This window comes from Mesoplodon bidens (genome assembly GCF_964165515.1).
Source record: "Mesoplodon bidens genome assembly, chromosome: 14".
NCBI classification, from domain to species: Eukaryota; Metazoa; Chordata; class Mammalia; order Artiodactyla; family Ziphiidae; genus Mesoplodon; species Mesoplodon bidens.
In genome coordinates, this window is record NC_138170.1 from 28,660,447 (window position 1) to 28,676,979 (window position 16,533).

The window sequence follows — 16,533 nt, forward strand, 5'->3', positions numbered from 1 at the left end:
TTAAATGAAACGTACCCACAGCCCCTGACAGGTCCCTGGCACATAATCAGCATTCAGTGGTGCCAGTTTAACTCTTTCATCTCACCAGTTTCATGCTGAACAATACCTTCCCCCGCCTTAATCCCTGCCCTCTGGCTTTAAGTTTGGAATTCATCACCATCCCTCTGCCACAGGACCTTTGCACTGGCTGTCATCACCACCTGGAATGCCCTCCAGACAAGCTACCTTGAGCTCTTCCCTCAACTCAGTCATCACTGAGGCTTGGACACTTCCTTGACTGCCCTGCCTTTATCAGCAGCCCTTACCCAGCCTCTCCTAGCATCTCTCCTGCATCCATCTTTCCATGTGTATAGGTGTTCCCTTATCCCCTGCACCTGACCCCAGTGTCTGGCACTTAGTAGATTTATCTTAGAAGATTTATCGCATGAAATGAATCACCAGCATCCCCGCCCTAAGGCATGTGCACAGCACTCAGGCCTAAGGTCCCAGGGAAAGGGACAGGAAAAGTGTGCGTCAGACAGCAACCTCCCACCCTCATGGGGCTCAGGGTCAGATGCCACCAGAGAAAGAGAGAGTGACGTGGGCTCACTTACACCCCAGATGGGGCCATTTGTGGGGTGGAATGGAACAGGGTGGGCCCTTGGAAGGTCCCATTCAGGACGTTTTCCTGGAGGAGGGGGAAGAAGAGGGGTGCTGGAACAGGGGCAGCAGTGACACGCTGGAGGCCTGCCCCCCCCCCAGAGCTTAGGGAAGGCTTGGCTAGAGGGGCGAGGCCGGGGCAGGGCGAGGCCAGGAGCAGGGGGTGCTGGCTGCCTCCTGCTCTCGCTTGGAGCCCTGAGCAGAATCAGGCTGTAGGGGTAGCTAACGGCCTGGTTTCCACCCACCCACCCTTCACCCCCACTCCGCACTCGCACTCTTCCCCAGCCCCAGGCCAGGCTCGGGGCATTGAGTTTCCCACAGTCACATTCCTACCTCCATAGCTCATGCCGATGTGACTCCCAGGCTGGGGCTGGCAGCCACGCAGTCTGTGGCCACGCACTGGGTCTTGTGGCTAGCTGTGGGAGGGACCCTACTGCTCGCCCAAGGGGACTGGGGGGCCTCCAACCCGCTGTTGCCCCGCTGGCAGCCACGGCTCCCTGGAGGTGCCCGAGCTCAGGAGGGTGAGGAACTCTCCTTCTCAGATGCCAGGGCTCCCCAGGGGTCCCCTGAGCCAGAGGCCAAGTCCACCTTTTCTGCTGAGGGCTGACATCCCGGGACCCTGGCCGCCACACAGGGAGGAGGTGGGCAGGTTCTGGGAAAACAAGGAGTCTGTGAAGGGGACTCCTCAACCCACCTAAAGTGGATCCAAGACCGAGCAGCAGACCCCTGGCGTTTCTGAGATTCTTTCTGCACACAGGCTGTCACACACATGCCTCCTGCCTCTGGCACTCTCACACGGGGCCCAGAGGTCTGGTTCAGGATCTATAAAGCAGAGGCACGGAGGAGACCAGAGCAGAGGTGGATGCAGCAGAAAGACACAGGCTGAGCAGCGGGGCTCCCCAGGGCTGAGTAAGAGGGGGACAGAAACACAGAAGCCACACTCACGGCGGTCAGGAAAAAAAATGGAGCCTCGGAGGTAGATCCAGGGGCCACCAGGGCATGCCCTGACCCAGCGGAGTCGAGCATATGGGTTTCAGGGGCCGGCCACCCTCCTCACCCTACAGGAAGGACTCAATTCCTATGTCTGATGGATCCAAAGAGCACAGGTGACAGAGCTGACAGGAAGGGTGCGACTATGGGGAGCCCCAACCTCTTTCCTTATGTAAACAAGATCAGAGGACCCCCGAGAGCAGCAGGTGCCGGAGCTGGCTCTCAGGGCTCATGAGAGACCATTAAATTTCCAGCCATTTGCCAGCCATTTGTTAAACACAGTCATCTGTAAAACTTAAATCATATAAATTTGTAACTTCAGAAATTATTTCTAAAACAAAGGTGATGATACATATTCAAACGCATCACTTCCAAATTCTTCCACTACCTTTTACCATTATCTTGCTCCCAAGGTGATTTACATCTAGAGTACCTGTGAGGTGGAAGTACTATATAAACACTGTTAATGGTGTGCTATTGCCCATCTCCTCCTATCATCCCCACATTCTGTGATCTCACATTGAGACCTTGCAACTGGCCATGGCAGAGACATTTATACCATATCAGCAAATGCTACAAGTAGAGCTGGATTTGTTCTCTGGATTTTTTTCCGGAGAGCCAGTTGTTAAACGTCGACCAGCACAGGCAGGCCTCGGGTGACCTGCCAGGATCTCTTCTTCACCATCGGCTCTGCTGGGACACCCAAATAACAAATGACAATGTAGAGAAGAGTGCTATAAACCTGTGCAACCCAGCCATTATCCGTAAGATTTTTCACAATATTCAACCAAGGAAACTCCACTAAAATAATTACTACTTGCTTTCTCTGTGCCTCAGTTTGTTTCTCTGTAAAATGGGAGCACTAATAAAATCCACCTCAGGATTATTGGGAGGCCTAAATGAGATAATACATGAACAGGGCAGAGGGCACTGCCTGACACACAGCATATGCTCTAGAACAGTTGACAAACTGTATCCACAAAGGGCCTGAGAGTAAATACCTTCACCCTTGCCAGCCATATAGGCTCTGTCGCAACTACTCAGCTGCAGTAGCAGCAGACAGCAGCCGTAGACGATGTGCATGGGTGAGCATGGCTGTGCTGATACAGCCCCGTTTACACAAAAAGGCAGAGGGCCAGACTTGGCCAGTGGGCCATCGTTTGCCATCCCCTGCTCTGTAAGGGGAGGTGGTTATGTTTGCGGCGTTGTCATCACCTCCATCTGATAAGTGAGAAAACTGGGACCCAGAGATTCACGTTTTCCTTCAGGATGCATGGGAAATTCGCTGGTAGAGCCCAGGATCTCCCAGGACCCCCGCAGGGCTCTTCCCAGCTCCTGCTTCCCCATCAGAACTCAGCACCTGAGCAGGGATCTGAGGCAGGACAGGACTGAGTGCCAAGTCAGGGCCCTGGGGAGCCCACACCCATGTCACTGCCCTGACTGCTCTGGCCTCAGCTTCCAGGGAAACCCCACACAGGCCCACAGGCCAGGCCAGAGGAGAACCCTGTAAAAAGAGAAACCTTGGGAACACACAGCCCTCCCTTCCTAATCAGGGCTGATTGCAACCTTAAGTGGAGTAGCAGGCGAGTGTGCAACCCCATTGAATTTACAGCTGGAGCCAGGGCTTGAGAGCAGCTGCGAAACTCCTTGCAAAGCTACCGGCCAGCCCCTGGGGATCCTGGGAGTGGAATTAGGAAACCTGGAGAATCCACAATGCCACGTGTGGGCTGGCACGAGTGTCTGTGTTTGCATGTGCCTGTGTGTCCCTCTAGGCTTTCCAGGTCTCTGAAGACTGCAGAGGACGCTCAAGCAGGTTTTAGGCCGTGCCAGGGTGCCACCATAATCAGGACAACTGTATGTCCTCGTTTGCCTAGCTTATGCCTATTTTCCAGCATGATTTTTAATAGTGTCCAGACCAGACAATAAATTATAAGGTCACCCTAGCCACTGTGGACACAGACCCTCATGCATGTATAATGGCACACAGGGTGTGACACACCCGTCACATCCACCCAGCAGTAACACACACAGTCCATGCTTGCCTGTGTGCTGGCATTTTGTCTCAGGTACACAGACACACAAGTTTCAGTGGACGCACGCAGGCTTCAGCATCCCAATCTTGAGTGAGATAGACCCAGAGTCCACATATTTAGAGGATTTACTCAAATGGTCCTTCTGTGTAATCCTCCGGTGGCCCTCAACCTGCCCCGTAGCACAATGCCAGGTGTGGAACAGGTGTTTGATTAGGACATTCAAGAGACACAGAGCCGCCTTCCAATGGCCCACAGACCCAGCCAGGGGTCTTGATGACTTAATAAGGCAAACCCCTTTCACCTCCCAGGTGCTGCCCTTGCTCAAAGTAGCCACACTAGGAAGCATGCCTAGGTGCCCCCGTACACAGCAGGATTTCATCCAGGTCCAGAGATGGCCCCTCCCCTCCCCACCCACATGTGACCTCCTTTTCAGCCAGTTCAAATCCCAAATTCCTCCTCTCTGGCACCAGCTTCTCCCTGACCCCCTTCCTAGCACTTCCGACTCCCAGCTACCCTTCCCTGCCCCCTGACTGGGGCTGGGGATGCCTGCCTCTGTGGGTCCTTGGCACTTCAGGTCAGGACTCAGGCCCCTGCCAACCAATTGGAGGCTTCCTGGCTGGGGGCAGTGGTGCCAACTCCTCTCTAGCTGCCCAGCTCCTCCAGGGAGGCCAAGCTGCCTGGCTACAGGACGAGGAGGGGGATGCATCCAGCTGAGGGCTCCAGCCAACCACCCATGGGTCCTCTATGGGGGAAGGACTTTATGCCCTCACAGCAAGTGGGGAGATGAATCTGGGGAGAGAGAGCAGAAGAGCCTGCTCTCCTGGCCTTGGTTCTAGAACTGACACAGGCCGTGACGCTGGGCAAACTCCTTCTCAGGCCTCCGTTTCTTCTGGGGCTACCTTAGGGGCTCAGAGTTGTTCTAGAGCAGCATTGTCCAAGAGAACTTTCTGTAGTGATGGAACTGTTCTGTACTATCCAATATGGTAGCCACTAGCCAGACGTGGCTGTTGAGCTCTTCGAATGTGGCCAGTGTGACCGGGGAACTGAATTTTCTTATTTTAATCACTTTAAATGTAAATTTAAGTAGCCACACCTGGCTAGTGGTTTTCATATTAGACAGTGCAGTTCTGGAACCTCAGTCTCCCCGACTGTAAAATGGGTATAATCATAGAATCCAGCCTTCTGGGGTCCCTGTGAGGATGAAATGAGACAATGCATGTACAGCCCTCAGCCTGGTCTTCGGCACGAGGTAAAATAGAGTTTTGTAATTCTTACCCTCTTTAGGATCCTAGATTTTCTTGAGAATTGGAGAAAACCATGGACTTTACATCAGAATTTACCCACCACAGACACACACATGCACACTGCACACACACATATATCACGCATGTGCACACGCCATATACATCCATACACACATCACACACGTGCTTACACATCAGACACACACGCACACAGATCACACATGCACACCCACGACTCTGCATCCAATTTCAAGCAGCACCAGAGCCAGGTGGAGAGTGCTTTCGAACATGAAAGTTCCTTCCAGCTCTAAAAATCTCCAAGACTAGGAGCACATGTGGCCGAGTCTCTATCTCCTCTTCTCCCTGCCCAGGCTCAGGCATCTCAGAACACCCTTCCAGACACTCCGGGCCAAGTGCAAAGACAGGGCTCTGGAAAAATCCTCGCGCATGGAGGGCAGGCCCAGGGCAAGGGCCACAGGATGGATTCTGTGAGCTCATCCCCGGCAGCCGTCACCAGCGTTCTCAGAGAGCCTGGTGGCGTCAGGAGGGGGTGACTGGGTGGACGCCGGCGGTGGCGGTGGCGGCGGCAGCGAGGGGTGTGGGGCAGGAGAGGGAGGCTGGATGGAACACGCTATAATAGCAGCTTTGTGCTCCACTTCCCAGCTCCCTGGGAACGCCAGGAAGATTATGAAACCCGGTGTCTTTGGGAATGCCAGGATATTAGCTGGAAAAAGAATAATACGAAAATAAAATAATGCTCGGGATGGAGACAGCAGACCATTAGCAGACAGAGCCAGGGCCTCCCGCTCCGCAGAGGGAGCCAGGCTTGGCCCCGGCAGAAGGTTTCAGGGAAAGGCTGCCCGTGCTAATGAGCAGACTGGGCCTGCCTTCCAGAGAGACGTCTTCAGGAGGGGAGCTGGCAAGTGAGGCCCAGCTTGCTGGTGGACGCATGGGCCAGGGGACGGGCAGTAGGAGGCAAGGGGGCGCCACAGGCCTGGCCCTTGCGCCCAGACGCCCAGAACCGTCAGATTGCCAGGAAGCCCACCTGGCCACCACCCACAGTCCTGGACTCCTCCAAGCGCTGCCTCCCCAGGTCCTCCTCCAAGAAGCCACCGTCATTAGGCGCTGTCACTCTGGAATGACCCTTGTCTGCCCTCCAGCACTTCGGAGATGCAGCTTCTGTTGGGTTTATTTGCTTTCACATGTGAATACCCTCTTCCCAATCAGGCAGGGGTTTCCCATGAGCCAGGCCTCCCCTATCAGGTGGAGGATCATTGGAAGAAAAGATCATTTTCTCCCCATAAGGAGCAGGGAGAACATGTCACCTGTCCCTGCCTCGCTCTCTAGGGCCCTGGTGACACACCTCCAGTCAGGAATAGACACCCCGCCTCCCTCAGAGAGGCACCCGGTAGTGGCTGACGTGACTGCCTCCCTCATCTTCGGGATGCCCTGTGCACCCGACATCCTTGTTACTCGAAGATGGTCTTTGGACCAGCAGCACGGGCATCACCGGAGGCTGTTAGAAATGGAGACTCTCGGGCCCCACCCAGACAGCAGATCGAGAGCATGTGTTTTAACAAGATCCCCAGATGGGTCTTATGTTCATTAAAACTGAGAAGCACCTCTGTACATGGGTTATGTCCTTAATCCTTACGAGGACCCATACATGTAGTGACATTCATAAGTAACAGAGTCACTAAAGGGACAAGTGACCTATCCAAGCTGAAGCAGAGGAAGCAGAAATCAAACCAAACCAGTGCCATTCAGAAGCCTCACCCACCCCACCACACTCCCGCCAAGTGAATCGGCAGGCATCAGTGACCAGTGGGCAAAGGCCAGTACCCAGAACAATAGATTGGTCCTGGCACCCAGAAAACCCGACCATCTGCCCCAGTGATGCAGGGTGGACTCTAGCCCCAGTGCCTTGCTGGAGCATCAGCACATCCAAGGATGAAGGACAGCAGACTTAGGGATGGGGACCCAGGCCATCCTTGGTCCTGGCAGGAAGCATGTAAAGGTGACCATGGAAGGGGAGAGTGTGTGTGTGTGTGTGCGTGTGTGTGTGTGTGAGCACGTGTGCTGATGGGGGCTCATTTGCTCAAATAGAGTGGTCCAGACAGTTTCAGTCCAATGGCCCTGTGGTCCTGTCCAAGTGCTGGTCACACCTAAAGACTGTGTCCAACTCCAGGTTTGTGGATCCAGCCATTCTAACCACTGTCTGCCTCTGGCTCCCGATGTCAGCAAAGCTCCCCCAGGACTCTAGGCTTCACTACTTTGGTTTCTGCCACATTTCACAGGCGAGTCCCATCTGCATCACGATCATTCACCTTCCCACTTGACATTTGATTTCAATGCTCCCTCATGACATTTTTCTCCCACATAAAGAATAAACGGTCTGGTTTCTGTGTTCTGGGAAATGGCCTTCTTCATTCTCCTGGTCACCGAGCCGTGAAAGCTTGGCAGTGGGTCCTCCAGCCTTGCTCGTCTTCTTCCCCTAGATCCTCACCAGCCCCAGAGCCATCCACGCTTCCATCCATGGGCCTCTGGGCACCTCCGGCCTTGCGGCCTCTCTCCTCTCAGCCCCCTCGCCTCACAGCTGATGCTCAGCTCCCACGCCCCCAGCCTCCCTGCCCCAGGCCGCCTGGCCGGCAGCCTCCAGATCCATCTTCCTCATGCAGCACTTCACCATGTGCGTCACACTTACCAGGGCCAACCGTGAACTCATCGCAGCCCCAGGCCCACCCCGCCCGTGGCCTGGCGATGGCAGCGGCCCTACCGTCCACCCAGCGGAGCCTCTGATGCCCACTGGACCCTTCCCTCCCCAAGCCCTGCTACTCCACCTCCCTCCACTTCGGTCCCTTGGCCCCCACCTCAGATGGTCACATCTTCCCAGATCTCTAACCAAGCCTCCTGATGGTCTCCTGATGGGAGGCTCTCCGGCCCCAGCCATCCTCCACGGCTACTTGATTAATGGCCCTAAAACCCAGCTCTGACCAGAGCACTCCTCCTCCGCTCAACAACCCACACTTGCTCCTATTGCTCATTCAAGAGAAGAGTCCTGGGCTTCCCTGGTGGCGCAGTGGTTGGGAGTCCACCTGCCGACGCAGGGGACACGGGTTCGTACCCCGGTCCGGGAAGATGCCACATGCCGTGGAGCGGCTGGGCCCATGAGCCATGGCAGCTGGGCCTGCGCGTCCGGAGCCTGTGCTCCGCAACGGGAGAGGCCACAACAGTGAGAGGCCCGCGTACCGCAACAGTGAGAGGCCCGCGTACCGCAAAAAAAAAAAAAAAAAAAAAAAGAGAAGAGTCCTGTGGTCGTCATGTATAGCTCTGTGTCCACCACCGTTTGGGGTTTTTTCCTTTTCAAATGCTCTTCTCCCCAGCCTGTGGGGCTGTCAACCACAAAAAGGGGCGTGACCCAGGACGGTCATTCAGAACATTCCGTTCCTCGCCCTCAGGCTCAGGGGCTGGTGTGGGCACAGGGCCAAGCAGAGCCAGTCAATCACACACGAGACAGTACTGGCACTACTGAGAAAGTGCACTCTCCGCTCTGGGGTCTCCAGCTGTGAGGAAACAGAGGATGCCCGCTGGGCTGTGCTAGCTGTAAAGGTGGCGTCAGCCTCTGTCGCAGGCACCATCTTTGCCAATGACATGGAGAGAGCCAGTGTGAGAACGGGGCCAAGACAGAGGAGCGAGTCGGGGACACTGTGTGAGCCCCTAGTTCCTGCCAGGCCTAATGCCTGATTCACCTCGGTGAATCAGATTCCCAGCAATCTGAGCCTTTAAGCTCTTTTTCCCTCTTCAGCCCACTTTGGTTGTGTTTCCGGCGGATGAAAATGAGTCTTGGCCCCTTAGAGGGCAAGCACCCTCAGGCCTGGCCCCGCCTCCGAGGCCTGCTGAGGTCTTTATTCCCCACTCCTCAGCTGGAACCACACAACCTCCCCCAGGCACTGCCCTGTGCCCAAGCGAGGCCCCTTCTGACAGGACGAGGAGACTCCCGGCTGCAGCTGCTCCAGCCTGGGTGGCAGTTTCAACCTCCACCTGAGCACCAGCTCAGGGCCCCAGAGAGCCCAGACCTCTGCCATCTCCTTCCAGCCTCCTCACCACTTGGCCCCCAAGATCCAGGAGGGGCTCCCTCCAGAGCCTCTGACATCCTCTCAGGAGGACTCATGTCCAACCAAGGACATTCAGGGTCAGTAGACCTCTCAGGCTACTCCCTTGGACCAGGCCAAAGCCTCCCAGACCCAACCCCAGTGATGGAACCTCCAGGCCCTGCCCACTACCCCCTCGGGGCCACTGCCAGCCTCAACTCCCTTCTCTGTAGCCATCCCATCGGGTCAGGGGCCTGCCCCACTGTACTCCTTGGCTGAGGGCTAAGACCCACTGCTCCCCACCCAGACGAAATGCTCATATGGACGTGCACGCAGGCACACACACACACACACACACACACACACATACACACAGCTGGCTCACATGGACACACTCAGATTCCATCAGCCAGTGAAGCTGGTGGGACCTGCTCCCCTGTGTCACAGCCCAAAGCCCCCTCAGGGGACAGGCAGTCCTACCTGGATTTCAGAGAAGGTGTCTCCTCCTGGGCATCTCACTCCCAATGCTTGGATGGAGCCCCCAAACCAACAGAGTGGGGGACAGGCTATCTCCTGGCCCTGAATGTCCCCACTCACACTGTCCAGGAAGGGTCTGCTCATCTCTTTTGCAGAACACATCATCCTGACCCTGGATAGCTTTGACCTGGCCCCCATTCCACTGGCTCCGGGAAGTACTCTCTGAGGCAGGACAGCCAGACCGGGGTTTGGTCTCTGAGGCACATCTCTCCCCAAAATTCCCGAGGATGCCCACAAGATAGCCTCCTCTCAGGAGGACTCATGTCCAACCAAGGACATTCAGGGTCAGTAGAGCTCTCAGGCTACTCCCTTGGACCAGGCCAAAGCCTCCCAGACCCAACCCCAGGCCAGCCAGCCTCTTCAAGAAGAGCCAGGTCCCTTGGCCCCCGTCACAGGTCAGACCATCAAAAGCCCGGGGCCCTCTCCCCCGGTCCCTTCTCGGTCACCAAAAAAGCAGTGGGTCTTCTGGTGCCAAGAAATGAGCTATTTTATTTTAGGAGGACACCCAGACTGGTGTCCACTTTTCCCACACGCAACCTCAGAGGACTGAAGCCAAAGTCCTTCCTGTCCCGGGGTCCCCTGCACCTCTCCTGCGTCAGCCCTGAACAGCCCTGGCAGACCACGCTGCACCCTACCAACCCAAGATGACCACTGCCACATACCAGGGCCCCCTCGAGGGCAAACACAGCTGCAGGCCCCGTCTTCTCCAGTGGCTCCATGCGGCGGCGCCAGCGGCGGCGGCGAAAGGCGTCTGTCTTGCGGTACTCCAGGTGGAACTTCCAGCCAAAGAGCGAGGCGTACTCCCAGCCCTCACCCTCCGCCTCTGCCTGCCTGTGCTGCATGGGAGAACAGGGCAGACTCAGAGGCCACTTGGCAGGTTGGCGGGGAGTCCTGGGTTGGGCTCCAGCTGTGCCCTCCCTGCCCTCCACGATTCTCCCCGACACACCCCACACCATCACCCTCCAGGTGGGAAAACCTGGGAGGGCCGCCCAGAGGAGGGGGCTCTGAGCAGCTTCTGCAGTGACAAGAGTCCCGGGTCAGGAAATCAGGAGGAGAAGAGGCTCCCTAGGCTGTGGGGAGGTCCAAGGTGCCAAGAAAGGAAGGTAGGCTGAGCAGTGATGAAAACACTGGGCTTTCGGGTTTGTTTGTTTATTTGGATTCTGGGTGGATTTCACGAATCCAAGGTTTTCTTGTCATTTCCTTTTTCTTCTTCATATCCCAACTTATAAAAGTGGAAATGGGTCTGCAATTCAGAGGCAAAATGAAGAGCCCATTTCCCAGCCCCAGGCTGTTTCTCCATGAGGCTAGGCCTACGTCAGTGTGGACAGACCCCCGCACTTCTTCTCAAGGGGTCCTTTCCCAGCCTGGGGGAGCCCCGGAAGCCCCTTCCCATCCACCTCGTGACCTGAGATGATCCTCAGGTGAGGCCCAGGCCATGAGCTCGGTGACAGTGCCAGTCCCGGAGGCCAGTTGCCTCCCTCTCCTGGAACGATGCTGGTGGTGAGGGAGCAGGCAAGGCACACCGCCTGGCAAGGCTTTGCCTCTGTCCCCTGGGTGCCCTCACAGGGAGAGTGGAGGCTGTCTGGTTCATGCCACCAGGAACAGCCTGCTGCCCAAAAGCCTTGCCTCTCCTGGGACCCAGTGACCTTTCTCTCTAGATTCACTGTGACCAAAGAGAGAGGAAGGGACTCGGGTCATGCCAAAGGCTATTCCCAGACTGGGGAAGGCCTAGTTCTCGAGCCAAAATTCCAATGTGCGCTTGGGAAGGAAGGACGCAGGCCAAGAGGGCTCCAGGCAGGCAGGCCCTGAGGCTGTGCACGACACGGGCATCTGTGTGACCCCAGGAGCAGGTACAGGCACTTGTGTGCCCATACAAGCTCACTCTGCACCTGTCTGTGTCCCAAGAGTATCTGGGCACGGCCGTGGGCATGTGTGCTCACACTGTGTACATCCCCTCTGGTAAATGCTGACCAAGCCCACCCAAGCCCCTTGACCAGCATCCCCCTTCTCCAGGGAACTGGCCGTGCTGGAGGGAACAGGCTCCCTCCAGCACGCCCCCAGCAACCCCCAGCCAATGACTGACGGCTGAGACCGTACAAAGCCCAGCCCCCTTGCCTGGTGAGGAGGACTCTGTGGTGCTCCAGGCTGAGCCCCTTCCCGAACCACAGCTCAAGCCAAGGCTGACTCTGCCGGAGACCACATCCTTGCTCCTGGCACTTCTCAGAGTACTGCCTCAATAAACTACACACAGCCGAGTCCCTGTCGCAGACTCTGCCCCTCGGACACCTAGCCATAGACACACTCTAGGTATGCCTTTGCACCTTCCAGGTCTGTGCGTGAATTCCAGGTGCATCCCCTTGCTTGGTCACGGGCATTTGGGTGTTTTCTGTCCGTGAGCACCTGTGTGAGTGCTGGGTGCGACCTGCGAGCATCTCGAGTGAGCCCGTGTGTCTTGTACATGTCCCCTGCACAGAGGTGTGCTCCTGTGCCCAGCTGGCCTCCCCTCCCCAGGGCCTCACCCCTACCCACCCCCCCACCCTCCCCCCACCGACTGGGCTCACCCTCTTCAGCGCCTCCATCTGGCTGAGGTCCCTCCTGCGCAGGCGGACCCAGCGCCGCCGACGGTGTGTGTAGTACATCTTCTCAGCAGGGACCCAGTGCCTCGGCTTCCGGTCCGGGGGGATGGTGATGCTGTACTCCCAGCCTGGAGGAGGGGTGCCCAACACTCACTGCCTGGCCATTCCCCATCTCTCCAATTGGGGTATGTTCACAGACTTTCAAGTGGCCACTGACTCCCAATTTGTAGTTTATAGTGAGGACTCACCCAGGAAGTCCCCCAGATGAAGTAGCCCAGTGAAGGCCAGAACCCCAGGCCCAAGGGGCCTGCACTCAACTGCGGCCCCCTCCGGCATGCCTCGCGAGCCTGCCGGGTGCTCACTGGGCTCCACGTGCTGCCCACCTTGTTCGTCAACGGCCCGATTGAGGTCCGTGGACCACTCTTCATCTTCCCACTTCCAGCCCGGTGGGCACTCGATGTCGTCCTTGGGAAGCACCTTCTCCCCGTTCTGGGGTAACACAGGCCAGGCAAGCATGAGAAGAGACCGACGTGATCAGGGAAGATGAGAAGATGCAACCTGACAACATATATTCTAAAGCCCCAGGTGTGACTCAGGCTCAGTGTCCTACCCTTGCCAGACCTCACACACTGTCCCTCTGGAAACCGGGGCATGGATGCTGGGGACGTGGGAGCAGGGGAGAACATTCCTCTTCTTTCAGTCACAGGCCCCCCTTGGGCCCAAATGTCCAGGCCTCCAGGAAAGCAGAGCCCACCTGCCCCCAGAGCACCCCCTTACCACGTCCGTGTAGTTGTCACTCATGTAGATCCACTGGCCTCCGGGGAGCCGGGTCTGGTTCTCAAACACCTCCTCCACGAAGCTCAGGTGGCCCGCATCGGTGTCATGAAGCAGTCTGTGGGCGGGGGTGGGTCAGAGCCTCAGCCGAAGAGACCCCTGGCCATCCACAACCCCCAGCAGAGCACCCCAGAGCCTGGGCCAACCTTCCTGTGTCAGCCTCATCCCAACCAACAACAAGAGAGATGAGGGGAGAGAGAGGAGGGGCAGCGAGTCAAGGGGAGACCCAGGGAGACACTTGCAGACAGAAGAGAAAGTCACCACCAAGATAAAGAAAGAGAAAGGGGAGCCAACTGAAGACGTCGAAAACCCAGTGGGTAGTTGGAGCTCAATAGATAGTTGTAGAAATGTAAAATGTTATCGAGCTATATACTTAAGATTTGAGTACGTGACTACAATATATGTTACTCTTCAATTTTTAAAAAGTAAAAAGAAAAACCAAACAAACAGTTGTTGAATATCAACCAAACTGGAAAAGAGAGAGAGGAGAAGGAGGTGGAGATGGCGATGCAGATGGAGAAGGACTAACGAGGCTGTTCTGAGGGGCACTGAAGGAGGGATTGACACGCAGAGAAGGGAGCGGGCTTTCTGCGGTATCTTGGAGGAAAAGGCCGGAACCAGTGGACGCAAAGTCCACTGGAGGCCAGCTTCGGTTTAATCGTAAAGGACTTTCCAATCATTAGAGCCCTTCCAGAAAAGAATGCTGCCTCATGATCCCCCAGTCCCGGGGGAGTTCAAACGGAAGTCGCTATGACCAGCGTAGGGGCAGTGGCCGTAGACAGAGGGATGAACAGAGCCGAGGCCCTTTCAGAGCAATGGCTGGCCAGGCGGGGTCCCCAAGCCCTCCCTGTCCACGACTCACGTCTTCTCTGGACACACAAACCAGTCTCCAGCCCAGGCCCAGCCAGTTGAGGGACGGAAGCTCTCCTTGGGTAGCTTGATCTTGCCCGTGATGTCAGAAAATTTGGGGTAGGTGAGGCCCGTTGTGCCCCAGTTCCCGACCAGCGCCAGCTTGGTCTGGTTCTCATACTGGAGAGTGAGCAACAGAGAAGTGAGTGGGGCTGCGGTAGCTTTGGGGCCGGGGGTAGGGTGGGCAGGCGGTCAGGCACTCACAGTTTCAGCAAAGACGGAGAGCTTGCCCTCAGCAAACTGGTTGAACTCCTTTTCATCCACAGAGAGCCCGAACCAGAGCCTGACCCGAATCTGCACTGGCATCCGGGCTCCGGGCACCCCTTCCATTGGATACTGGGTAGCAGAGGAGGAGAGAAACCCACAGTCCCCTTCAGGGTCAGTATGTCTCGACTTGGGGGAGCCTCCAGGCCTAAGCATGCCAGCCTGACACCCCATCAGGTATGTGCTCTGTTGGAGGACTTATCAGAATTTCATGGAAGAGGGGTATATGACTAAGAAACGCCCCCACCGGCCAAGATTCCTTCCCATCAAAGGAGAAGACTGCATCCTCGCCATCTAGATGCTCTCTGCAGAGACGAGCCATGTCTAGACCAGGAGCCCCCATTCTCCCCTCTCCCACCACATCCTCATTTCTGTTCTCTTCTAGAATAGCATTGTCCAATGGAACTTTCTGCTACAGTGGAAATGGTTTATATCTGCAGAGTCCAATGCACTAACCCCATGTGGCAGTTGAGCCCTGAAAATGTAGCTGGTGTGACAAACTAAATTTTTAGTTTTATTTAAGTTTAATTAATTTAAATTTAAATAACCATATACGGCTACCATATTGGATGGTGCAGTTCTAGAACATGTCTTTATAAGAGATAGAAGGGTCTGGGCTTCCCTGGTGGCGCAGTGGTTAAGAATCCACCTGCCAATGCAGGGGACACGGGTTTGAGTACTGGTCCAGGAAGATCCCACATGCCGCGGAGCAACTAAGCCCGTGCGCCACAACTACTGAGCCTGCGCTCTAGAGCCCACGAGCCACAATTACTGAAGCCTGTGCACCTAGAGCCTGTGCTCCGCAACAAGAGACGCCACCGCAATGAGAAGCCCGCGCACCGCAATGAGGAGTAGCCCCCGCTCACAGCAACTAAAGAAAGCCGGCACGCAGCAACGAAGACCCAAGGCAGCCAAACATTAATTAATTATTATTTTTTTTTTTTACAGAGAGATAGAAAGGTCTGAAAGGGGAGGAGGTTAAAGCCTCTCCGTTCATTTTCAGTTTTTGGGGTTTTTTTTGGGGGGTAGGGGTTCACTGGATGTTAGTGTATCATCTGATATCCCTACCCTTTTAAGTGCTTATCAGCCTGTTAACCACTATTCACTGGTCTTCAACTGCTTTTTATCCTGAAACTTTCAGAAGCTCTGCCAAAATGGAATAACCACGACAACCCAACATAAAAAATTTATTCTCCACAACTGCTTCACCATTTGACTGAAATCAAGGGACAGATATGGCCTGAAGAGCGGAAGTGCCTCACTTTTAGAATAACACACAGTCCCTTAGAGGAAGTAATACATTAACTACCCAGGCTTCATGTGTGTGAGCTTAGAGGAGTGTCTCCTCTGGGACGTGCAGCTGAATGAGACGAGAAAGTCTTGGTGGGTTCAGAGGAGGAAAGGGAGGCTGAGGTAAGGGCTCTCTAACTGGTAGAGGAGGCCTGGATCCCCGGAGGGAGAGCCCAGGCTGGGTAAGAGGGTCAGGAAGGGGTGTCATGGCAAGGCATTAACAGTCTCACCCTTCATCCAGCCTCTCTGCCTTTGGTTCATCCTTGGTGAAGCCTGGAGGAGCCCCTGACCCCAAGTGTCACCCCCCAGAAACCCCCCCATGACTGTTCGCTTCAGTGTCCTCTCCCCTGGGGTGGTTAGCAGCCTTTTCCCCTCCAAACCACCAGCCCCAGGGAGATGGCAGGAATGCCTGACCCCCCCTTCTCCCTCCGCCCCCAGTCTCTCCCCTGCCCTCCCCCAGACAGGGCCAGCCTGCTGGACCCAAAATAGCAACAGCAAATAAAGAAATGTCTAGTTTGGGGCTCCTCTCCCTCTCTGCTGGTGCTCATTTTTTCCAACTTTGGTTTAAGTTAAGAAACACCAATGTTTTCTTGGTCTCTGCTTGCTGCCAACATTTTTGTAGAGCTTGCTCAGGAGCTACTGGCGGGGCTCATAAACTCAGTGGGGAAGACTTCGAGAAACAATCCTATATCTTTTTTTTTTTTCTTGCTTGGGATCAGGGAAATTTTTCAGTTTGCATTTCCCCGAGGCTGCAAGGCCGAGGTCAGAGACTGATCCCGTTCATGGGCATCCACCAGGCCCACTCCTGCAGCCCCGCCTCCACTGTAGCCTGACAGCCCTCCCCAGTTAACCCCATTCAGATGTGGCCACTCCTTGACTTCCTTTCCCATCTGCCCTACCAGGCAAGGAGCTGGCTTGGGAGGGAGGAACGCAGGATGCTAGGAGGTTAGGATCTCACGAGGAACATGCCCGAGCTGGGAGGGGCAGCCCGCTGCCTGACACCCCCCGCCCTCTTTCTAGGCAAAGCCGGCTCTCCTCTGAAGTACCAATGACCCAAACGCAGATATCTGATCATCCCTGGCCCTGCGCTGGCCTCCAGTCATGGTGCTGGTAGAGCCTCCTCTCC

General features: G+C 55.8%; 1 protein-coding gene across 23 annotated transcripts in view; it reads right to left on the reverse strand.

The window, feature by feature from the left end:
- DYSF (dysferlin) overlaps positions 1-16,533 on the reverse strand; it is a 228,089-nt gene that overhangs the window by 101,803 nt on the left and 109,753 nt on the right. For all 23 annotated transcript variants that reach the window (XM_081254720.1, XM_081254713.1, XM_081254719.1 and 20 more), the window contains 6 exons: positions 14,058-14,189; positions 13,807-13,973; positions 12,888-13,002; positions 12,494-12,599; positions 12,096-12,238; positions 10,197-10,370 (listed from right to left, as the gene is read on the reverse strand). In XM_081254720.1, the coding sequence (XP_081110846.1) occupies positions 10,197-10,370; positions 12,096-12,238; positions 12,494-12,599; positions 12,888-13,002; positions 13,807-13,973; positions 14,058-14,189 (837 nt within the window). The remainder of the gene's footprint in view (positions 1-10,196; positions 10,371-12,095; positions 12,239-12,493; positions 12,600-12,887; positions 13,003-13,806; positions 13,974-14,057; positions 14,190-16,533) is intronic.